Source organism: Saccopteryx bilineata, chromosome 8 (assembly GCF_036850765.1).
Source record: "Saccopteryx bilineata isolate mSacBil1 chromosome 8, mSacBil1_pri_phased_curated, whole genome shotgun sequence".
Taxonomy (NCBI): Eukaryota; Metazoa; Chordata; class Mammalia; order Chiroptera; family Emballonuridae; genus Saccopteryx; species Saccopteryx bilineata.
Genome location: NC_089497.1, coordinates 28,910,727 through 28,936,618, shown reverse-complemented (window position 1 = coordinate 28,936,618; position 25,892 = coordinate 28,910,727). Strand labels below are relative to the sequence as shown.

At 39.8% G+C, this 25,892-nt stretch overlaps 2 protein-coding genes across 7 annotated transcripts in view; one reads left to right on the top strand and one right to left on the bottom strand.

The window, feature by feature from the left end:
* CMSS1 (cms1 ribosomal small subunit homolog) overlaps positions 1-25,892 on the top strand; it is a 430,962-nt gene that overhangs the window by 82,275 nt on the left and 322,795 nt on the right. Inside the window, exon 2 of one of the 5 annotated variants that reach the window (XM_066241794.1) lies at positions 22,073-22,129. The exons of the other annotated variants lie outside the window; for them this stretch is intronic. Within the exon in view, the coding sequence (XP_066097891.1) occupies positions 22,073-22,129 (57 nt within the window). The remainder of the gene's footprint in view (positions 1-22,072; positions 22,130-25,892) is intronic. 5 annotated transcript variants of the gene reach the window in all.
* FILIP1L (filamin A interacting protein 1 like) overlaps positions 1-25,892 on the bottom strand; it is a 327,587-nt gene that overhangs the window by 76,334 nt on the left and 225,361 nt on the right. The gene's annotated exons all lie outside the window — the stretch shown is intronic.

The window sequence follows — 25,892 nt, the reverse complement described above, 5'->3', positions numbered from 1 at the left end:
TTTTATTTTTGCTTATTCTCTTCACTTTTTTTCACCCAGCTCCCAACCCCCTCCCATCTGACAGCTGTCAGTCTATTCTCTTCCTGTGAGTCTGTTTCTTAATCCATTTTGTTCATCAGATTCCACATATGAGTGAAATCATATAGTGCTTGTCTTTCTCTGCCTGGTTTATTTCACTTAGCATAAGTAATGCTCGTCAGGTCCATCCACGGTGTCGCAAAGGGTAACATTTCCTTCCTTTTTACGGCCAAGTACTAGTGTTCCATTGTGTAATGTAACCACAGCTTTTTTATCCACTCATTGCTGACGGACGCTTGGGTGGCTTCCAAATCTTGGCTATTGTAAATAATGCTGCAGTGAACATAGGGGTGCATGTATTCTTCTGAATTCATGTTTTGGGTTTCTTTGGATATAGTTCCAAAAGTGGAATTGCTGGATCATAGGAAGTTTTATTTTTGATTTTTCGAGGTAACGCTAAACTCCTTTCCACCGTGGCTGTACCAGTTTACATTCCCAGAAACAGTGCACAGGGGTTTCCTTTTCTCTACATCCCACCAACACTTATTTGTTGACTTACTGATGATAGCCATTCTGACAGGTGTGAGGTGATATAGCTCTTTGTGGTTTTAATTTGTATGTCTCTGATGGTTAGTGGCATTGAGCATCTTTTCATATGTCTATTGGCCATCCATATATCCTCTTTGGAGAGGTTTCTGTTCGGTCCTTTGCTAGATGGACATTTGACACATACACACTCACACATAAAAATGTACGTGTTTTTCACATTGTCCTGGTAGATTTGTTTGGTTTTGCTTTAATGTGACTGTAACACAAGAATAGCAGAAAATACAATGAAATGAGATATACTTCAAGAACACTGAGCCTGAAGCGCTCATACAAGTTTAGGTAAATTTCAAGCTATTCTACTATTAGATGATCATTAATATTAGTATATAAATCAGATTTCTTTTGATGTGAGATCACCTGAAAATTGATGTGGCTAAACATACATAGAGAAATAATGTAATCACTTTATTTAGGGCTTTAGAGACAGCTACAAAGGATATGCTTTGATTATATTAGATGAAGATATTTATGTGCATTTATTTAGAGCCTTAAACTAGTAACTCATTTCTTTACATCTAAAAATATCTTTTAGTGCCCTGGCCAGGCAGCTCAGTTGGGTTAGACGGAGCATTGTCCTAATAGGCCAAGGTTGCAGGTTCAATCCCCTGTCAATGTACATACAGGAATAAACCACTGAATGCATTAATAAGTGGAACAAATCAGTTCATTAAACCACTGAAGTGCATTAATAAGTGGATGCTCTCACTCTCTCTGTTTTTCTTCCTCTCTCTGAAATCAATAATTTAAAAATATTCACAGTATTTATTAAGAGTAAATTTTGATGTTTATTGATCTTCATTTTACATCATATAAAAAATCTTTATTTTGAACTAACATTTGGTTATAGTTTTTAATATCAGATTGCTAGTTTTCAATATCAAGTTATTTACAGATGTTTTGGTCATTTCTTAACTTGGTGCATCCTTTTAGCCTTATAAACATATTAATACACTAAAGTTAAAAATGGAAACCACATAATCTAAGATTATATAGGAAATATTTCACCTAATTCTTTCTACAAAGAAGTCCTCTATGAATTATATTGACTGTATAGTTAAAGTAATAAGTTATTGTATATTAACAGTTTTGGGGATTTGTGAAAATCTGTGTGATAGCTGTTGTGATTACTGCTCTTTATTTTTTCTAGCAATTTGCTAGCCAACATTGCATCCTTCAACAAACTATTTCTAAGATAAAATGTGAGTAATAACATACAAGGTGTCCTGTTTCTGAAATTGTTATGATGGCCATTTTGGATTTCCACCTCCATCTTCATTGTGACTCCACCATGGTCCACCTTCAAGCACCTTCCCTCGATGTACATTCATGTCACAGTATGGCTCTGGAAGCAGGCTCCCTGCATTTGACGAGTTCTTCATTTACCAGTTATATAACTTCTCTCTACCTTCGTTTCCTCATCTAAAGAATGGGGCTAGTGACAGTACCTTTCTCTTAGGTTTGTTGTATTAAATGAGTTATGGCCTATGTGTGCTTAGAATAACACCTACACATAGTAAGTGTTCAGCTAGTTAGCTCTTATTATACATACATTTCTAAGATGCCATCTGTGATGTTCTGGTTGTTTGGATCTTTAAATCCCTGCAATTTTAACGTCAGAACCAATCTGGCAGAATTTCAGGGTGAAATAAATATGAATGCTTTTTGAAAAGTGAAAATGTAACACACATCTAGAACAGTGTTTGCACATAGTAGATGTTTAGTAAATATTTATAGAATTAAAAATTTAAAATATGCACATATAATGGTGATGTCATTTTTAAAATTCATAAGGACTAAATTCTGGAAATCAATGCCATTCAACTCATTCGTGTTAATGAGATGTGAATAACGATGATGATGATGGAGGGTGTTAACAACTAATACCTACTGGGTACTTACTCTGTATAAAATACTATTCTAAACACTATATTTATGAAGATTAATTTATTTAATCTTTATAGCACTCTATAAGGTACATACTACTGGTATCCTTATTGAATAAATGAATGAAGAAACTCAGTCTGAGAGGTTATAGAATATCCAGGATTCAAACTCAGGAAGTTTGGCTTCAGAATCCATGTTCTTAACTCAGTGCCATAAATAAGCTATAATTTGTTATGACACCCTAGTTGTTCACTAATTGTTTTCTCATATGTGCCTTGAGCAGGGGGCTTCAGCGGAGCCAGTGACCTTTTGCTCAAGCCAGTGACCCTGGGTTCAAGCCATCAACCTTTGTGCTCAAGCCAGCGATCATGAGGTCATGTCTATGATCCCTTGCTCAAGCCAGCGACCCCATGCCAAGCTGGTGAGTCTGTGCTCAAGCTGAATGAGCCCACGTTCAAGCTGGTGACCTTGGGGTTTCAAACCTGGGTTCTCAGCATCCCAGGCTGATGCTCTATCCACTGTGCCACCACCTGGTCAGGCTAATAGGCTATAATTTAATAACAGCTATTTAGTCCAATCTTTTTTACCCTACTTAATGTTCATCAGTACAACCATGAAGTACCAAAGTGTTGATCATTGCCTTGCCCTACCTCTTTCTGCTTACCCACGCAAGTCTAGGGCATGATACTAGAACTGGGCTGCACACTAGAATTACAGGTGCTTTGATCTTAGAGATTCTCGTTTATTGGTTTGCCCTGTGCTTGGAGGTTTTTCCAAGCTCCTCTGGTAATCCTAGTATCTAGCAAAGCTTTAGTCCACTGGTCTAAAGGAGTAAGAATTGGTGTAGGCCCGAGAGCATGCCTGAGAAGAGAGGGCTTGGAGGTATTAGGACTTCTGGTAGTAGGACCTTGGCGTGCAAGGAATACTGAGTGGAAATACTAGGTGACAGTGACTTTGGAATTTACCCAAGGATTATATTGTGTATATACTATTCTTCTAAATTGTTATTTAAAAACTCACGTAAGTGTTAGCATTGCTTCAGTCATGGGGCCTTACATGGCCATTGAAACTGTTCAGGAAACTTATTTGGAAAAAACAAAATAGCTATAAGTGCGAACGGGATAGTGCCTTCCTTTAGGGTAACCAGCTTATTGCTCTGATGGGAAGAGTAGCCTGGCTTTGCTAAACTGTTAGTAAAATTGATATTTATTTCAATTGTTTATGGTTTATCATCTCAGAAGATTAATGCCAAATCCTCAAAAATGTTGTGACGAGCGATGACTCATTTTAGCTCATGTCAAAACAATGTGCTTTTGTAATTTTCCTGTCCCTGGAGAAGCTATTAAACACTAAACAAAATGCCTCAGAATGATACTGATTGAGTGTTTTAAATTCTGTACTTTTGCTTGGCTATTAGCCAGGCCTTGTTTGGGAAAGCTCATTGCACATCAGGACTTGTGATTTGCATTGACAACAGTACTTCCCGGTTTACACGGCTTAAGTATCAGCAATGTATATTCTAGAGTTAGGTAGTCAAACTAAGCACAGTCTTTTTGTATAAACAACTTAGGTAACTCTACTCTCAGCCAAGTGACCTTTTTATTTGTTAAACTCTGGACAGGATATACCTAACAAATAAGGTGTTTTTCTCTGCACTATCTTGTTGATAACACAGATTCCACAGCTTAAAAAGAGTTGCATTAATATATGTATATATACATATACATATACATATATATACATATGTGTATATGCATATGTAAATTTCTTTTGATTGAGAAGAAAGGAGTTAGTGAGACAGACACCATGCGGCCTCAGCCAGGTTCCACCCAACAACCCCATCTAGGGTTGATGCTTGAGTACCAAGCTATTTTTAGCAACTGAGGCTGACATGCTCGAACCAACTGAGTTATTCTCAGCACCCAGGGCCATGCTCGAACCAGTCAAACCACTGGCTGCAGAGGGGAAGAGAGGGAGAGGAGGCAGGGAGAAGCAGATGTTTGCTTCTCCTGTGGGCCCTGACCAGGAATCAAAGCCTGGATGTCCATACACCGGCTAGACACTGTATCCACTGAGCCACCAGCCAGGGCTTACATTTATATTTTTTAAAGACTTATTATATATTTGTTTCTGGGTAAGTAGTACCACATATCTTGGCCCTAGGAGAACTCAACATAGTGTTTTCCATGTAGTAGGTATATAAAATACATGTGTTGCTGTTAATAATGACAGAAATAAAGCAAAAAGAATGGCTTTTTTATTTATTTGCTGTGGTCTATCTGCCAGTACTATATAAGGCCTTTTAAGAATCAGCATTAAGCCCTGGCCGGTTGGCTCAGTGGTAGAGTGTCGGCCTGGCGTGCAGGAGTCCCGGGTTCGATTCCCGGCCAGGGCACACAGGAGAAGCACCCATCTGCTTCTCCACCCTTCCCCCTCTCCTTCCTCTCTGTCTCTCTCTTCTCCTCCCGCAGCCAAAGCTCCATTGGAGCAAAGTTGGCCCGGGCGCTGAGGATGGCTCCATGGCCTCTGCCTCAAGGCACTAGAATGGCTCTGGTTGCTACAGAGCAACGCCCCAGATGGGCAGAGCATCGCCCCCTGGTGGGCATGCCGGGTGGATCCCAGTCGGGCACATGCAAGAGTCTGTCTGACTGCCTCCCTGTTTCCAATTTAAGAAAAATACAAAAAAAAAAGTAAACATTTATGCCGTCTAGTCTATGCAGCTTAAAAAACCCCAGATTAAATAAAAATAATCAGTTCAGGTAGGGAGACTAGTAATAAATAACAAAGTTACAAGCTGAATGTCTTTTATTCAGAATAAATGTTTTAAAAAGGCAAAAACAGCATAACGTGGGAGTGGGGGTTCTGAATGGTAGCTCTTTAAAAACTAAGTGTAGCTCAAACTTACAGAAGGAACTTGAGACCTAACATATTTTAAAGATATTTGAATGAACATCTAATGCAGAAAAAAAAAAAAAAAAGTGGCCCTGGCCGGTTGGCTCAGTGGTAGAGCGTCGGCCTGGCGTGCAGAAGTCCCGGGTTCGATTCCCGGCCAGGGCACACAGGAGAAGCGCCCATCTGCTTCTCCACCATGCCCCCTCTCCTTCCTCTCTGTCTCTCTCTTCCCCTCACGCAGCGAGGCTCCATTGAAGCAGAGATGGCCCAGGCGCTGGGGATGGCTCCTTGGCCTCTGCCCCAGGCGCTAGAGTGGCTCTGGTCGCAACAGAGCGACACCCCGGAGGGGCAGAGCATCGCCCCCTGGTGGGCAGAGCGTCACCCCTGGTGGGCGTGCCGGGTGGATCCCGGTCGAGCGCATGCGGGAGTCTGTCTGACTGTCTCTCCCCATTTCCAGCTTCAGAAAAATACAAAAAAAAAAAAAAAAAGAATAAGCATTAAGCTAACTACATTTTATTTTTTAAGAGCAAAATATTTAAACAGTTGACTTGATTTCACCCACTTCTTAAGTAATGAAAATATTTCCAATGTTAGACTAGACAGTTATTTAAAAATACCTTCTGGCCTGACCAGCTGGTGGTGCAGTGGATAGAGCATCAGTCTGGGGCGTGGAGGACCCAGGTTTGAAACCTCAAGCTCACCAGCTTGAGCACGGGCTCATCAGGCTTAAGTGGGGGCTCACCAACTTGAGCGCGGGGTCGCTGGCTTGAGCCCAAAGGCCACTGGCTTGAAGCCCAAGGTCACTGGCTTTGCTATAGCGTCGTTGTGTCCGTGCTCCCCCCCCCCCCCCGTCAAGGCACAAGGCACATATGAGAAAGCAATCAATGAACAACTACAACTAAAGAGACTAAGGAGCTGCAACAAAGAATTGATGCTTCTCATCCCTTTCCCTTCCTGCCTGTCTGTCCCTCTTTGTCTCTGTCAGAAAAAAAAAAACAAAACACCTGTATAATTTGCCCTTAATATTAGTAACCAAGACATTCTTAGTACCACGTGGCATTTTTTGAGTAGGAATTTGTGGGCATGGTCCCCTGACAACCAAAAGTATGGGGTCACTCAGACAATTTCTGTCAAACCTAGTAACTAGGAAGAGTAGGTGCTTAATAGGTATTTATTTAATTGAACAGAGATGTTCTACTCATACTTATTTCTTATGCAGTAAAAAGCAATTTTTCAAATGTAGTTTCATGAGAAGACATCGAAAAGATAGTGAAAATTTAAATACCTCTGGGGTGATTCTGTAACATTGTGATAAACTATCATTTCCAAGGAAGTTATTCTGATATGTAAGAGTAGTTAGCTATCAGCCCATTCTAAGGTAGCAGATGGTATAAAGAGTGGTAATTCAAACTGTGTCTGAAAACCATAGTTTTGATTCAGGGAAGAAGCCTTGGGTTACAGTCGGTTGTTACCAGTAGACTGGACATCCTGAAGGGTTAACAAGTCAGCAAAATACTTGTTAAGAGGGATTCACATTAAATCAATAGTATGATCTTATTTTTGATTGAAAATATAGCATATTCACATTTTTTCTGCCATTTTAGTTACCTTTTCTAAAAGAGGTTTAACCAGAGTTGGAGAATTCACACAATTGTGAACAAAATGGTAATGAGGTAACTTTCATATGAAGGTAGTCAAAAATTTGTATTATAAATTGCAAAGATTAAAGTGGAAAAGAATATGGTTAGAATCTATAAAATCATAAGTACTATGGCAGGACAAACACACTGTTGTTCATCCAAACCCAGAACTGTTAGAATCAGAGTCTGGAAGGAAGTGCCTTTACTCAAAGAACAATGCACTAGAGGCAGTATAGCTTTGTGGTTAAGACTGTAGGAAAAGAGCCCTGACTGATAGCTCTGTTGGTTAGAGCATCATCCCAAAACGCTGAGGTTGCCAGTTCGATCCCTGGTCAGGGCACATACAAAAGCAGATCGATGTTCATGTCTCTTTCTTTCTTTCTCTTTCTCTCTCTCTCTTGCGCTAAATCAATCAATAAAATTTTTTAAATGTTATAAAAGAATACAGATAAATGGTCACAAAGTGGGGTTCAACTTACCTCCCTATGGGTTTCTAGCTCTGTGTCTTTAGGCACCTCATTTATTTTCCCAGGCCTCAGTCCTTCATCTGCTGCTGCTTCAAAATGCTGCTGTTGGTAGTACTTAAGTGAAAAGCACTTAAAACAGTGGCTGGCATGTAGTAAGCAGTATGTGTGTGCACGTGCACACACACACACACACACACACATGTGCTTGTTTTACAGCATTTGCCATATTGGTAGAGTGGACTAAAAAAGAAGTCAGTTTAAAAGAATTTGATAGACTTATGGATGACATCTGAAATTGGCTACTAGAAGTAATTCTAATAAGGTTGCATCTTCACGGGCCCTACATGGCTTCTTTGATAGACACTATCAGGAGATGAGGGTCCTAGGCTGGTTGAATCAGCACACTGATCCAAAAAAGTATTGTTTTCTGTATTCACTAAGAAGCTTCATACAGAAAACTATGCAATGCTTCTTCTATATTTCCCAAGCTGAAATAATGAAATAATGATAAAGCTATTGTCCCCTGCTGCTTCATTTATTTGTACTAATTTGTCCTAAATGAAAAACTCTTCATTTGGTAATAGAAAAGTATGGCTTCATGTAATAGAAACAAGTCCAAGCTAATTAATTGAGTTAAGCAAGATCTTTGGCCAGAAACAGTAACTATTGAGATACCCATCTTGTTTTTCCAAGCAAATGCTCCTGCTTCAGAATCCGAGTGGGCCTTAATCCACTTACCTGGCTGAGTTGCCCAGTTTTCAGACAACACTTTACATTTCTGACAGCAATGAGCGTGATGAATGTTTTTGTTATTGTTGCTGTTAATGATAATTGTGTGGTTTTTATTCTCACTATAAACAAAGGTTTGTAAGGACCATGGACCAAATTGTTTCTCCATTAGAATGTGCTTAGTTTATTTTCATCATTTTTGTTCCTAATCTTAGAATAGATCTTTCAGTAGGGAGAGAAAAACATTGCTTTCCAATCAAGTATTTATATCCATTTTAAGTAGTAGAATCTGCCTGGTAAAAATTTATTCAGTTTCTTTGACACTGGTATTTTCCAGTAACCAAATTAAAGCAGGACCTTTTAAAAACAATTAATATACTTCTTTAAAATAGAATATTCCATTACAATTAAGTCAAAGCTTTCTAAACATTAATTTTTTGTTAGTTTGACATCTCCCTAGTCTTCCTATTTCAAACCTAGGAAGCCTAGAGGTTTTCTTACTTTCCTTTGCTTTCTTCCCCCCCCCCTTTTTAATGACTGCTAATCACTACTCAGCCAACCTGACATTCATGCTCATTGCAGCTCCTCGTCACTGTCTGCGATGACTGCGTCTCCCTTTCCTTCCAGGCCCACTTGTCCTCTCTGGGACTTGGTTCTGTTTGTCCTCTCTTAAGTTAGCATGTTCAACCTCACTTGTCTCTTTTCCTTCCAATTCGCTGTTTATACAAGTGACCAGCCCCTCTCTTCCCTTCTAGTCTCTGAAAAAGTTCTTGAAAGAATAGCACCACACCCAGTGTACCTACATCCTTACTACCCTTTTTGGATCCTTGATACCCAGTTTCAACACCTGCCATTCTGATGAAATTGTTCTCCCAGAGGTCACCGGTGATATCATTAACTGATCCAACAGGCTTCCTTCTCTGGCTTTGTGCTCGGCTACTTCTCTATGCCAGTTACCACACTGCTCACTCCTTGAACCTCTCTATTGATGTCCAGGACAATGGGCTCTCCCAGTTCTCTTTCTGTAGCCAGCTTGCTCTGTAGCTCGTCCCCTCTTCTTACCCTCTGGATGTAGTCATCTGCCAGAACTGTCCAGTCCCTGGTTTTCTATACTGCTTCCCCTTGGTATTCTCATCTACTCTTCCTGTTTCCACATGGCCCTCTGCTGTAATTCCCAAATCTTTCTTTGTAGCCAGTGCTTGCCTGCACTCCATCAAGTCCCATTTGTGCAGTTACTCCTTAACGTCTCACCAGTTTCTCAAGCACGACATTCCAAAGCCGAAGACCCATCTGCCTCTCCCAGTCTTCCAGTTGCTGTTATTAGGACTAATCTTGTCATCAAGACGAATAGTTGCTGCAAGTTCAGTCATTTCTACCTCTTACATCTTCAGAACGTATAACACAGCCCATACCACAGTCTGTAATCCAAGAATTATTTTTCTATTTTCCTCTTTTATTGAGGTTTAATTTATATTCAGTGATGACTACAAATTTAAACATGCAGAGTTTTTACATATGTATGTACCTGTGCAAACTATCCAGATCAAAATATGGAATCTTCCAACTCTGCAGCACCTCCCAGGTAATACCTACTTTTTTCCTGGGAGGTAACCACCACTTTGACCTCTTTTACCGTAGATTAATTTTGTCTGTTTTGAACTGCATATAAAAGGACTCTCATACTACTGAAAATTCAACTTCATATAAATGCAACCTATATTGTCACCAGAAACCTTCGCATATTCCAGTGCCCCACTTACTCATCTATACCTAATGATGTCTTTTTAATTTTAGCTTTTCTGGCAAGTATCTCTTATAGTTTTGATTTGCATTTTTCTGTTGATTAATATTAATGTTGAGCCTGACCAGGCGGTGGTGCAGTGGATAGAGTGTCGGACTGGGATGCCGAGGACCCAGGTTTGAGACCCCGAGGTTGCTAGCTTGAGTGTGGGCTCATGTGGTTTGAGCAAAAGCTCACCAGCTTGGACCCAAGGTCACGAACTTGAGCAAGGGGTTACTCGGTCTGCTGTAGCCCCATAGTCAAGGCATATATGAGAAAGCAATCAATGAACAACTAAGGTGTGGCAACGTGCAAGGAAAAATTAGTGATTGATGCTTCTCATCTCTCCATTCCTGTTTGTCTGTCCCTGTCTGTCCCGCTCTCTGACTCTCTGTCTCTGTAAAAAAAAAAAAAATATATATATATATATATATAAATGTATTAATGTTGAACTATTTTACAGGCTTATTGGATATCTTCTTTCATGAAGCGTCTCTTAAGTCTTTGCCTTTTTTATATTGGGTTGTCAGTCTTTTTTATTGATTTGTAGGAGTTCTTTATATAGTCTGGATGTTTGTTGGTTATACATATGCAGATATCTTTTAATCTGTGTCTTGCCTTTTCATTCCATTTTATTTCGATTAACAGAAATTATTCATTTTAATAAACTCCCATTCATCTTTTATGTCAAGAAATCTTTACCTTCTTCAAGATCATAAAGATAAATTGAGGCACAAAGAGGTTAGTTGATTTGCACTAAGGTTGTGATAGACTTAGTTTTCTTTAAAACATAATAGGCTCTTTCCTCCAGGGCATATATGGCTGCCCAACTGGGCATTTCTAGCTTTCCCTACATTGAGAAGTGCCACTGTGAGTTTGGATTGAATCATTGGGGTATGTATAGAAGAGACAGTCATTTCCAACTTAAAAGCAAGGTGCTTTTCCTGTATTTTACCCTTCTTACCATCTTCTCCACCCTTCCTGCACTGTAATATTGACATGGCAGCTTTGATCGTGTAGATGAAGGCAACACTGAACTATTTCAAGGAGCAGAGCTCATTTAAGTGTATTTAAATAATATTTAAAATAATTTAAATAATAAAGGTTGCTCAGATGCCACCTTTTCTTTTTCTTTTTCTTTTTTTTTTTTTACAGAGACAGAGAGAGAATCAGAGAGAGGGATAGACAGGGACAGACAGACAGGAACGGAGAGATGAGAAGCATCAGTCATTAGTTTTTTGTTGCGCATTGCGACACCTTAGTTGATCATTGATTGCTTTCTCATATGTGCCTTGACCGCGGGCCTTCAGTAGACCGAATAACTCTTTGCTCGAGCCAGCGACCTTGGGTCCAAGCTGGTGAGCTTTTGCTCAAACTAGATGAGCCCGCGCTCAAGCTAGTGACCTCGGGGTCTCGAACCTGGGTCCTCTGCATCCCAGTCTGACGCTCTATCCACTGCGCCACCGCCTGGTCAGGCTCAAATGCCACCTTTTTAATGAAGACACTCCTGATCTCCTAATTAGTATTTACCTTATTTCCACTGCCTGAATGCTTTTCTGCTTGTGAGGACAGGCCTCATGAGTCTGGTCTAGTGCCTTGCACATGGTAGGTATTTATTAAGTATTTTTATAAGAATGAATAAATGAGCTAGAGATAAGTGAGTTTTTCCAGGAATTACAACTTGATATTTCATATTAAGAAATGTTAATCAGTCAAGCAGTGAACGTAGCCTAACTGGAAATATAAGCTCTCTCCGCACTGGTTGTGTGCCTTCTCTGTGGTGATATTTGACTCAGCAGTTCTGAATCAGCAGATTTGCTGAGCTGTATCATTCTCATCTTGCATAGCACAGCCCGTATAACTGGGCAGCTTGATTCTAGTTGCTGACATTGTGTGACCATGACCTTATTTGGCCTTTTGGCAAACAAGACCTTTCTGACTGCTGTGTACTGAGAAAAGGTTCACGTGGATAAGGAGTTGATATTTTATTTGAGGCAAATGATTTGACTTAGACAACTATGTGACAACTGCTTCACTTGGGTTCTCTTGGCATCTTAAAAGAACATTCGAACCATATTTGAGATGCCATTGTGTTTCTCTACTTTCAGATGCCACAGATGGAGTGTCTGATTTAGTATGTTTGGAGTTGGGCCCAGAAATCTACATTTTTAAATAATTCCCCTGACAACTGTGGTGACCACTTACTTCGTTTTGGGAATCACTGGCAAAGAAGGGTTAAGAGCCCAGAATCAAGTCAGGAAGACCTGAGACCGTATTCTTCTATACAATTACTAACTGTAACTTTTAAAAGATTATTGTGAGGATTAAATAAGATAATTTATCTCAGATGCTTGGCACAATATTTGACAGTAAACATTCAGTAAACTAACTATTGTCATTACCATTATTATTATTAATTATCAAGTTCTTCATAAGGGATCTTTCTTTGTATTGTTTTAGTATAAAATGCACAAAATAGAATCTACTGTCTCTACAAAAAAAGATTCATGTTGTATGTAAATGTGTGTGGTCTTTCTCTTGATTGTGTTCTTAATTTAATTAGAGTTCTCTGTGGGATTATGATGATCCCAGTTCTTTTTCATGAATTATTTACCAATTAGCCACTCTTTAAAAAATAATTATTGACGGATTATTACTCTGTGTGTGTGTGAGAGAGTGAGTGTGTGTGAGTATGAGTATTACAAAGAAATGCTGTGCTACCTGGAAGGTTTTTTATTTTAGTTTATTTATTCATTTCAGAGAGGAGAGAGAAAGAGAGAGAGAGAAGTGGGGAGGAGCTGGAAGCATCAACTCCCATATGTGCCTTGACCAGGCAAGCCCAGGGTTTCAAACCAGCGACCTCAGCATTCCAGGTCGACACTTTTTCCACTGAGCCAGCACAGGTCAGGCACTACCTGGAAAACTCAAGAACTGAATGTTCTGCTGCATCATTTCTCAAACAAGTAGATAGTTAAATGTCATAATTTAGGAGTGGGAAGTTGAGGCTGTGAGTAAAAGAAATGTAGATAGCCACCTATTTCAAGGTCTGGTCTCTCCTTATGTAATTCTGTACCTGGTCAACATCAGAGAATGGAGCAGAGGTATTCTGAGCTAGGGTTTGGTGTTGGTGCCTACAAAATAAACTTGAGCCCTGGCCAACTGGCTCAGTGGTAGAGCGTCGGCCTGGTGTGCAGGAGTCCCGGGTTCGATTCCCAGCCAGGGCACACAGAAGAAGCGCCCATCTGCTTCTCCACCCCTCCCCCTTTCCTTCTTCTCTGTCTCTCTCTTCCCCTCCCGCAGCCAAGGCTCCATTGGAGCAAAGTTGGCCCGGGTGCTGGGGATGGCTCCATGGCCTCTGCCTCAGGCGCTAGAATGGCTTTGGTTGCAACAGAGCGATGCCCCAGATGGGCAGAGCATCGCACCCTGGTGGGCATGCCAGGTGGATCCCAGTTGGGCACATGCGGGAGTCTGACTGCCTCCCCGTTTTCCAACTTCAGAAAAATACAAAAAAAATTTAAAAAGAAACAAAATAAACTTGAGTTTTGAATCTGTGTGATTATGTGATTGTGTGTTTCATATGTACTGGGAGAGGTGAGGTTGAAGCCTTGGGGCAGGAGGGAAGAACTGGTGGCAGGGAGAGTACAGTATCAAAAGGTTTTAGAGTCACTCCCTTGTACCTTTTTACAATAATTAGTGTGAATTTAGTCCCAAGGTTAACAATGAATAATGAAAAGTTAAATTTTGTAGCAGATCAATATACCCAGTTTTGATCTCTTTGTCCCCTCTACTGATTTACAAGCTTCTGCATTTTTCTCTCCACAACGTCCCTCCTCCTTCTTGGTCCTGTTTTTTCTCTCCCCACTGTAACCCTTTTTATCTCCAGGTAGGTCTGGAAGACACCATCTGTTCTAATTTTAGGATCCCTAGTGCACATTATAGGCTCAGGGGTAATATTCTTTGAACCCCAAATCCCAGACACACCATCAGCCAAAGATCTTTTCTTTAAAAAAAGCATTTTGGAACAGAAACACTCTTTAATGACAAGAACAAGATTTCTCTTAGATAAAGCAGAAACTCTCCAGGGCAAGAAAATGAGTAGATTTACCTGGAGAGCATTCTTTGCATAAATAAGTAATACTATCTCTAAATACACTATGTCAAAAGAGGAATATGTAATCTAGTGGCCCATGTATTATATGCCTTTCATCTACATGAATTAAAAGTTATATCACATTGCAAACTTTAATTACTCATAACTTGGAGTTGCTATAATTTCTACTTAATTTAGGTAACTTTGCCATATTTTGCCACATTTTGAGTCCATTTCTGCTCAGATTGCCTAAAGAATAGTGATGAGAGTCATGGTCTTACAACTCTTTGACTTTAGTGAACACTTCACAGTTGGAGTGCATTTATCATTGTCAACAAAGAGATGTTGTCTTGACCAGAATGGATGAGAAATTTCAGTTCTTGGGACAAGACATCTGTTTAGAGCTGAAATTTTAATTAGAAATAAAGTTGATTAATTAACAGTTAAGAGCGTCATTTTGGGGTCAGATTACTAAGCATTAGACATTCTTAGTTATCCAAAACCCACGGAATTCTTGCATTGGTTTATATATAATTTCTACTCTTTGACTCATATGAACTTAAATCTTGTCTAAAAACCTGTATGGATTTCAGAGGCTTAGAGAAGATTGAAAGGCTATAAAATTTGAAATAACTTCATCTAGTGAGCATGTTTACCTAAATATGTCATCAAAGTTCTCAGTTTTCTGGTTAGAAAACCGGTTTGGGACAGGCTGACTCACACTGTTGACTGATAGAATGCAAAAACATTCAGAATTCTCCTGGCACATCTAATTCCACAAAAACAAAGTTCTGTGAGCTTTTAGAGGTGAAGTGTTTCATTTTTCTAATCTTCCGATCACTAAGAGCTCTCAAAATAAACACATGTCTTCACAGTTGTTAGGTGCTGGGTTAGGTGGCACAGCATTCTGTATCTAATGCCCCCTCGCCACTCTTAAAGGAAATAGTTTTAAAGGTAATCTGGGAAATACTAGTAGTTAGCCCTTGGATTGATAAACTAATACTCTGTAATTCTAGATGTGATCTTCATATGTAAATAAACATTTTACCTGGTTTATATTTCACTTTTGATCCATAAATATCAAATTCTTTGCCCAAGTTATTAGCCCTGTGCAAAGGAAGGTACATAGCAAAAATATTTCTGCCCACTCTGTTGATGGAAGTCTCAGCACAGAACTCAAGTTATTTTTTTAAATCAAGTTTGCTCAGTGAATTTCAGGACAAACTCAAAAGATGGTACATGCCAGTGACATCACTAAGTAAGATTAGCTGAGTAGCTCTTTTTAAGGATGAAAGGCTAGAGATTGAAATGTCTTCTTTGCAAAGGTCAAGGTATAGTCAAAATAAATAGGCATTCCTGTTCCTTTCTCTTTTCCATTTAGTAAAAGCTCATGGCCGTTTGTTCGCATGTGTCTCTAATTAGCCAATTTAAGGCAGACAAAGTGAATTAGGTAGCATATTCCGCACTTACACCTCCCTTTTTGGGGTTTAGGGTGGAATGAGATTTTCTTTTCTATCTAGTTCAGCCAAATGGACAAGTACTTCTTCAATCCTATTTTGTTCTGAAGTAAATCTTTATCAGGAAGTTGTACAGTAATGCAGTGGTCCCCAATCCCCGGGCCGCAGACCGGTACCAGTCCATGGGCCATTTGGTACCGGTCCGCAGAGAAAGAATAGATAACTTACATTATTCCCGTTTTATTTATATTTAAGTCTGAATGATGTTTTATTTTTAAAAAATGACCAGATTCCCTGTGTTACGTCCATCTAAGACTCACTCTTGACACTTGTCTGGGTCACGTGATACATTTATCCGTCCCACCCTGAAGGCCGGTCCGTGGCCCAAAAAAGGTTAGGGACCACTGCAGTAATGAACATGGGAGCCAGTTCCAAAGAGCCTTGCCCTGTTTGGTGTTTTGCTTATAATAGTTTTCTGGTTGTTGTTGCTAATATTAGTATTGACATATCTTTTCCCAGTTTGACTCTGGAACATGTAACATGGTGCTTTGTGCATGCTGTGGGTTCTCTGACAAATTAACAATGGTGGGTTGAGGTTTTTCTGCATGATAGATTTCTCTTAGACTCAGGATAAAGGGGGAACCCAGGCTAATGGTGTGTGCACACCCTGGCCGTAACTCCACTCATCCTCAACAGAGACTTAATTCCACAAACGCTTCTTTTTTATTTCTTCATACCGTAGGTGCATTTTTCTGCCTGGAATACCTTTTCCTTTTTCTCTGCCTGATAAGAGTAAACTCAGTCTTCAAGTTAATTGCTCCCGGCTGTGACATCTTCCCAGTCTCTCCATGCAGAACTAATCCTCCCTCAAATGGGATCCCTGAGCACTCTGTGTATGTCTTCACTGCAGCCCACAATTAATGACCTCAGACTGCATATGTATATTCCAGGGCCTCCGAGAGGAGCCATAGCTCATTCTTTGTGTTTTTCTTAGACCCTAGTTTCATGCACAGTATTAGATTAAATGAATGTCATACGGGTGAATGACTAGATGACAAATATCCTCATTTTCCCTTTTTTAATACATAGAATAAAAATGCTTTTTCCCCTCAGAAAATATGGTAGTCCTCCATTATTTGGGTGATATGGTAACTTTATATTTAACTGAGGAACTTCCAAACTGTTTTCCAGAGAAGCTGCCATTATTTTACATTTCTACCCAGCCGTATGTGAGGATTCCAATTTCCCTGCATCCTCGCCAGCTCTTTTATGATCTGTCACTTTTTTTATTATAGTCATCCTAGTAGGTTTGAAGTAATATCTCACTGTGCTTTTGATTTGCATTTTCCTGATGGCTAATAATATTGAGCATCTTTTCTTGTACTTATTGCTCATTTATATATCTCTTTTGGAGAACTATCTATATAGATTTTTTTTGCCAATTTTTTAATTGATTTTTGGGTGTTTTTTTTTACTTTTTTGCCTTTTTTATTATTGAGTTGTAAGAGACATTTACTTATTCTGTATACAAGCAGCGTATTAGATAAAAGGTTTGCAAGTATTTTTAATCATTCCATGGGCTGACTTTGAACTTTCTTGATGGTGTCTTTTGAAGCACCAATGTTTTTCTTTTGATGATGTTGGCCCAGTTTGTTTGTTTGTTTTCTTATTTATTTATTTTTGTTGCTTGTGCTTTTGGCAATATATCTAAATAATCATTGCCTAGTTAAGGTCATGAAAATTGATACCTGTATTTTCTCCTCTAAGAGTTTTATAACTTTAGGTATTTGCTATATGTTGAGTTAAATTTTAGACACAAGGTATAAGGTATCAGCATCCAACTTTATTCTTTTGCTTGTGACTATTAAGTTGTCCTAGCAACATTTGTTATAAAAACTGTTCTTTTCCAACATTGAATTGTCATAATACACATCAGGATGACAGTTTATTTCTGGACTCTTAGTTCTCTTCTGTTGGTCTATTTGTGGATCCTTTTTTCCAGTACCACATTGTCTTTTTTTTTCCAGAAATTTTTTTAAGTTAATTGGGGTGACACTGGTCAACAAAACTATTCAGTTTTCAGGTATACAATTCAAATGTCACCACATTGTCTTGATTACTATTGCTCTGTAATAAGTTTTTAGATTGGGAATATTAGTCATCCAACTTGGATTTTTTTTCCCCCCAAGACTTTGGCTATTCCTAGGTTCCTTTAATTTCCATGTGAATTAGGATCAGCATATCAATTTTTGCAAAGTTGTCATCTGGGATTTTGATAGATTGGATCTCATGTTGAATCTCTAGATCAATTTGAGGAGTATTACTATTTTAACAATATTATATCTTCTGATCCACAGACATCTAATGTCTTACCATTATATTTAGGTCTTTAATTCAATCAACATGTTTTATAGTTTTCAAAATATAAGTCTTATGCTTTTGTTTAATTTATTCCCAAATTTTTAATTTCATTGATGCTGTTATAAACAGACTTGTTTTCTTTTATTTTTGGTTTGCTTATTGTTACTTTATAAAAATACAATTAAATTTTATATATTGATCTTCTATCTTGCAACTTTGCTGAGCTCTTTATTAGTTTTTTTAGTGGATTTCTTAGGATCTAATTATTAACACTATTATTATCATTTTATTAGTTAACTTCCAAAGTAAAATTGTTCTAGGATTATCTTTCATAAAAGGCAAGGCATTGGTTTTATTCACTTTGTGGGATTGTATATTAGCTATTTTATCTCTTCCTAGATCTAAGTTTTTATGATGATTTTATGTGTGTATATCATCTCTCTTAATTTTGTATTTTGAAGAGAAACTTTATTTCTCCCATGAGAGGTATGTATATGCATATGTTTAAAACTATTCTCTGAAGAGATTTTTAGTCTTATTGTAAAACTTACAGTAGTTTAGAAAAGAAAAAAAAATATCATCTGTATCATTTTCTGTGAAAGAGGAAAGTGGTCACACTATATTGCAATGACTGACAGACTAATAATTGTTTTACCTCTGAATTTGGCTTTATTTCTGATTCTCCAGGAAAAAATCTAGGGACAATTCAGAGTTCATGAATTACCTCGTGTTTACTTCAGTTGCAGTATTCTGTCCAAATAAGCAGCGTCCCTTGTATTTGGGGAGCATAAACAAAGCTCTGGGGGAGGAACAAACTTTCCTCTACCTTCAAGGTTCTGGCAGATCTAATAATCAAATAAACATGAGACTAATTAGCAAGAGAATATAACCAAATTGAACACATACCTATGTGTGGGAACCCCACGACCACGAAAAAGCCGGAAACCCCACGTATACTAGAGAGTCAGAGATGGAAAGGGTACATGAAAGACATCTTGAGCTAGGGGTGAGGTAAGGTACAGTGGGAGCTTCCAAAGGTCACTGTAGGATGAGAGAAAGAGCAGAGCTTTTATAAATAGAAGTTTGCACTGCTCTAACGATGTCAAAAGAAGTTATCTCTGATTATAGCTTATTATGGGCAAGGCCCCCAATTCAATTTTTTTCTAAGTAGTTAAAGGGAAGGACAGAAGTTTCTCTTGTGCTTGAGGCTAAAGCTGCCTTTAGTTTAAAGTACTCTGCATCCCACTGAGTCACATATTGGGGTGGCTTGTTCTGAACCCCCAAAACGCTTATGTGGGCTTTGCTTTTATAAGTCTTATTTTCTCTGTACCTCCCTACTGGCCGATAACAGAATATGTCACCCCAAAATATGCCTTTTTGGCATAGGGTTATTTTGAGCTGATCATTTTGAGCACCAGCAGGTGCAGAAGTCCTAAAAACAAAAGTAGAGTTACCCTTTTCTAAAGGAAATTTACATTTATGCAGGAAATATGTGTGAGTGTCTTGTTCTCAGTACCAGGAAGAGCAGGATGACTCAATCTCAGGAGAATCTTATCAGTAGGAAAGTTTGCATAACAAAGTTTTCCCTTCCTTTTCCTTATAATCTTTCCAAAACTAGCTACCTCCCCCCCTCGTTCTTTTTAAAAAAATTTTACTTATTGATTTTAGTGAGAGAGAGAGAGAGAGAGAGAGAGACATTGATTTGTTGTTCCACTAATTTAAGCGTTCATTGGTTGATTCTTGTATGTGCCCTGACCAGGGATCAAAGGAACCCACAACCTTGGTCTATTATATTAGGATGGTGTTCTAAACCAGTGGTCCCCAACCCCTGGGCCGCGGACCAGTACCGGTCCGTGGCCATTTGGTACCGGTCCACAGAGAAAGAATAAATAACTTACATCATTTCTGTTTTATTTATATTTATGTCTGGACGATGTTTTATTTTTTAAAAATGACCAGATTCCCTCTATTACATTCGTCTAAGACTCACTCTTGATGCTTGTCTCAGTCACGTGATCCATTTATCCGTCCCACCCTAAAGGCCGGTCCGTAAAAATATTTTCTGACATTAAACCGGTCTGTGGCCCAAAAAAGGTTGGGGACCACTGCTCTGAACAGCTGAGCTCCCCACTATCCTGTACTTCCTGGTTGCTGGTGTCCCGCATTACCCTTCTGATTCAGTACATACGTTCTGTTCTTAAGTTACAGATAACGTTTGTCCTCTTGCCTCACCACACGTATCCTGTTCTCCAAAGCTGGACTCCTCAACTCTGGCTTCTTCATTTCTGGATTAACTGTGTGGTAGGGTCTGTTTCTTATTGATGATATCGGTGTCATTGAACTAGTTATTCAGAAAGCTGAGTAGATGGATTTGGACTTTGCAGGCTTTCACGGTCTCAGCACTCCCTGTTGTATGTGTCCAACCTGCTGCCGTCACTTGTTTTACCTTGTTGGTGCCTGAAGGCGTCTGAGGTGAGACAGCCCCCTCCTCGGTCTCCCCTGCTGCCGCATACCTTTTTAGGTTGGAGATATATGTCTCTTTCTTCTTTTGTTTTTTTGGGGGGAGAGGGGGGCAGGATATATTTTCAACTATTAATGAATATGGCATCTGTGAGAAAGTTTGAATAGGCTGTTATCACTTAAAGAAACAGAATTTGAACTTTGTCTTAAGCCCTGTCCATTGTTTGAGTACCTAGGTGAACACATCTTTGTAATGCCACTTTTCAGACCCTTCTTCTAAAACATGACCACCCTAAAGAGAACACATAATCTTGTTAATGATCCTGTGGTTCAGCCTGCCTTGCTTTCTCCACCTTCAGTGATCTTCCCTCCTTAATTTCAAATGCATGAAAGAAGCTGAAAACCGTCATTTCTTGAAAGCATTTATGTAATTCTGTTGAGATCTTGCTTCCAGAAGTGTCCTCTGTTTAGCTCAAATAACTTTTGATAAAAATTCTCTGCAGATTTGGACATTCTTATGTTGATATTTATATGTTTGTACTATTTTTGCCTCGCCTCTGTCCCCCAACCTTGTATGGTATATCTGAAGCCCAAAGAAACTAACCAACTTCCTTTGAATCTTTTGCATGATCTGAGCAGTTATGAGGGCTCAGCCATGGTACAAGAAAAGTCTGTTTTGAAATCACAAATTTCCATGGATTCTTTAAAAAAAAAATTTTTTTTAATTCATTTAGAGAGGAGAGAGATGGGGGGGGGGGCAGGAAGCACCAACTCCCATATGTGCCTTGACCAGTCAAGCCCTGACTTTCTTATTTTTATTTTTTATTTTTTTGTATTTTTCTGAAGCTGGAAACGGGGAGAGACAGTCAGACAGACTCCCGCATGCGCCCGACCGGGATCCACCCGGCACGCCCACCAGGGGCGACGCTCTGCCGACGAGGGGGCGATGCTCTGCCCCTCCGGAAGCCCTGACTTTCGAAGTGGCGACCTCAGCGTTCCAGGTCAATGTTTTATCCGCTGCGCCCCTGCAGGTCAGGCCTTTATGGGTTCTTAAGGTTTCTCTCTGAAACTGGAAGTGGGAACCAAGTGAGTTTGCCACTGTTTCCCTAACAAACAATACAATCGGTCTAAAATACAGGCCTTTCAGAGGAGACAGGGAGGCATAGGTCGAGACTCTTCCAGGCTAGAGGAGAATTCTGTTCCTGTCATCCAGAGGTTATTTGTATGAAATTTCATCTGATTTACTCTGCCTTGTTATTTTTGAGGCATGCCTCAATTTAGACTTCAACACAGATGAAGATTAAGGAGTGATACTTTTTTTCTTCCAACATTTTAGTTAATCTATGCCTGTTACTTTGTTTATTGATTAAAAAAAATCATAGTCATCAAAGAAATGGTGAAAATAAACCACTGAATTCTTCTGAATGCAGAAGCCAGGGGAGTTCTCTATCCGAGTCTCCATACATAAACACATAAAAAGACCATCCATTTAATCTAAATTTTGTCCTAATGGCTTAATGTTGTCACGTTTGAAAGTATGACTGCAGAACAGCTGGAGTGTTCTTGAGTAGATTATTAGCTGGAATTTTGATTAATTAACAGATCTGTTTATAGTAAGAAGTAATTTGACATAAAGCAAATGATAGATATGCCCTATTTATTTCTTTTACTTTTTTTTTTTTGAGAAAGAGAGAGACGGGAACATCGAGCTGCTCCTGTATGTGCCCTGACCTGGGAATCAGGTAGGCAACCTCTACGCTCTGGGACAGTGCTTCTCCTAACCAATCTATCCAGCCAAGGCTTAAAAAAAATTTTTTTTAATTGATTTTTAGATAGAGGAAGGGAGAGAGAGAGGGAGAGGGAGAGCGGAGGGAAGGATTCGTTTGTTGTTCCACTCAGTCGTGCATTGTTTGGTTGCTTCCTGTGTGTGCCCTGACAGGGCCAAACCTGCAACCTGGTTGTTTTGGGATGATGCTCTTCACTGACTGAGCTAACCAGCCAGGGCTGATAAATGTGCCCTAAAGGGACACATCCCCCTGACTATTCTGTAAGTACTGGTTTGTACTTCTTAATCCCTTCACCTCTTTTCACTCAGCCACTTCACACCCCCTCCCATCTGGCAACTATCAAAATATTCTCTGTATCTATGAGTCTGTTTCCGCTCTGCCTGTTTGTTTATCTTGTTTTTTAGATTCTACACTTTTAAGTGAAATTATATGACATTTGTCTTTCTCTGTCTGGCTTATTTCACTAAGCACAATACCCTCTAAGTCCATCCATGTTGCAGATGGCAAGATTTCATTCTTTTTATAACTGAGTCATATCCCATTTATATGTGCATTTCTTTATTCATTTATGTATTGATGGACACTTAGATGGCTTCTATATCTTGGTTATTGTAAATAAAGCTGCAGTGAACATATATCTATTTATTGCCATTGCATTATTCAGGGGTGGGTTTTTGTATTTTCTTCTTCATAAAGAAGACCCTTTAACATTTCTTGAAATACTGGTTTGGGGTGACAGGTGATGAACTCCTTTAACTTTTTTTTTGTCTGGGAAGCTGTTTTATCTGTTCTTAGGTTCTAATTGTTAGCTCTGCTTGGTAGAGTAATCCTGGTTGAAAGTTTGTGCTTTTCATCACTTTGAATATTTTGTGCCACTTTTTTCTGGCCTGCTAAGTTTCTGTTGAAAAATTAACACCATGTTATGGGAGCTCCTTTGGAGGAGGAGTGGCAAATTGTCTTTTCCTTGTTGCTTTTAAGGTTCTTTCTTTGTCTTTAACCTTTGGCATTTTAACTGTGATGTGTCTTGGTGTGGGCTTCTTTGGGTTCATCTTGTTTGGAACTCTCTATGCTTCCTGGACTTGTATGTCTATTTCCTTCACCAAGTAAGGGAAGTTTTGAAGTTATCCCAGAGGCTCCTTAAACTATCTTCATTTTTACTTCTTTTTTCTTTTTGCTATTCTGATTGGGTGTTTTCTGCTTTCTTATTTCTCAAATTGCTGGCTTGGTCCTCTGCTTCATCTCTTCTACTGTTTTCCTTGTAATATGTTCTTCATTTCAGTTACTATATATTTCATTTCTAACTGGTTCTTTTTTATTTTTTCTATCTCAGTTTTTATATATATATCCAATCTCTTTGTTAAAATTCTCACAAGATCACCGAGCATCCTTATAACCAGTGGTAGATTGCTTGTCTCTACTTTGTTTAGTTCTTTCTCTGGAGTTTTGTTCTGTTCTTTCATTTGGGGCATATTTCTTTGTCTTTTCTTTTTGGCAGCCTCTCCTTGTTAGTTTCTGTGTATTAGGTAGAGCTGCTACATCTCTTGGTCTTGGTAGAGTGGCCTAATCTAAGTGTCTTGTAGGACCCAATGGCACAACCTCCCTAGTCACCCGAGCTGGATGATCCAGGTATGTCTCCCAGGTGAACTGTGTGCACCTTCCTGTTGTAGTTGAGCCTTGACTGCTGTCAATAGAAGGGATTTATCCCTAGGTTGAGTGGCTGCAAGAACTTGCCGTGACCATAGCAGAGGATCAGCCGTGCAGTGCCCAACCACACGGAGTAGGACTGGCTTCAGTGAGACTCTGGTGCCTGTTGAGTCTACCCATTAAGTGTGTTGTGGAGGTGGTTGGGTGTTGCTTCAGCACAGTCTGAAGCTGTCCACCTGGTGTGCTGATTCTGGGGCCTCCCAGGAGGTGCAAGTGACAATGAGTCACCACCTCTGCCTGGCCTGAGGCAGCCCAGTGTGAGCTACAGAGTGATCTGAAGATGGCTGCTTCTTGTGCTGGGCTTAGAGGTGCCCAGGAGAGGGCAAGCTGTGAATTAAGGCCGGCTGCCATTAGTGCCAGGCCTGGGGCCACTTAGAAGCAGGTAGGAGGTACAAGGAGGCTAGATGCTGCTTGTCTGAGAGATTTTAGGACAGCAGCATGAGCTAATACAGGCCATTTGTATAGAAAAGACATTGGAAATTGCTTTAGGTGCGCCCAAAAGTTGAGTGGGTCCAGGTTTCAGGGACTCAAAAGTGTGGGGCACAGTGTTAGCCAGGTTGATGGTGATTCATTGCTAATGGCTCTGTGAGGGGTGGTCTCAGCAAAGGAACAGTGGCTTCTGCCAGCACTTCTGTCTTGGAGAAAACTGCCCCTCCAGCCCTCATCCCACAGTCCAACAGTTCATTCCCTCCTTATATGTCCTTGACACCTTTTAAACTGCTGCCCCAGTACTGGAGCTGAGAGCAAGTGAGTCCAAGTAAGTCCATGAGTAGGCCTTTTAAATAGAATGCCTGCGTCTCCAGCAGCCTTCTCTCTCACTCAGCCACAATCCTCGCTGGTTTTCACAGCCCGGAGTTCTGGGGACTTCTCTTCCCGGCACTGGAACCCTGGGCTAGGGGTTCTGGTGTGGGCTGGGAACCCTCACTCCTCAAAGTGTCCTCTGTAGCCAAGATGTCAGTCCACGTTTTTAACTGGCACATATGGGTGTCGACCAGCTTGTTGGCATCTTTGCTCCTACTAGGTTCAGTACAGCTTCTTTATATCCTTAGTTATAGGGATTCTGTTCAGCTAGATTTCAGGCAGTGTTGAATGATGGTTGGTGGTTCTTTAGCTTAATTGCAATTTTGATGTCATCATTGGAGGCTTCAAGTACAGTGTTTACCTATGCTGCCATCTTGACTGAAAGCCCAGTGTTTTTTCTCTTTTTTTTTTTTTTGTATTTTTCTGAAGTTGGAAATGGGGAGGCAGTCAGACAGACTCCCGCATGTGCCCGACTGGGATCCACCCGGTACACCCACCAGGGGGTGATGCTCTGCCCATCTGAGGCGTCCCTCTGTTGTGACCAGAGCCATTCCAGCACCTGAGGCAGAGGCCATGGAGCCATCCTCAGCACCCGGGGCCAACTTTGCTCCAATGGAGCCTTGGCTGCGGAAGGGAAAGAGAGAGACAGAGAGGAAGGAGAGGGGGAGGGGTGGAGAAGCAGATGGGCGCTTCTCCTGTGTGCCCTGGCCGGGAATCGAACCCGGGACTCCTGCACGCCAGGCCGACGCTCCACCACTGAGCCAACTGGCCAGGGCCTGTTTTTTCGCTTTAATTGCACTTATATTTGGTCCTATCTATTGACACAGATGGTAAATATTCCATTTTGAGACCTCTCTACTATCTTTGGAAGAAATATTTACTAAAGACTGTTTGATAGCACATAAAATACTCTTTTTTTTCTACATTTTTCTTTTACATATATATATCTGTATACTCCAGTTGTTATTACAGCGTGAAATGCCCTGAATGTTATATATACTTAGAACAAAAAAATGCATGATATAAAGTGACAAAACTATGAGCTAGAACTTATTTTTATTCATTTTTATTTATTGATCTATCTTTTAGAGCGAGGGAGAAACATTGATTTTTTATTTCAGTTATTAATGCATTCATTAGTTCTTTTTTCTCTCTCTTTTTTTTTAAGATTTTTATTTATTCATTTTAGAGAGGGGAAGAGAGAGAGAGAAAG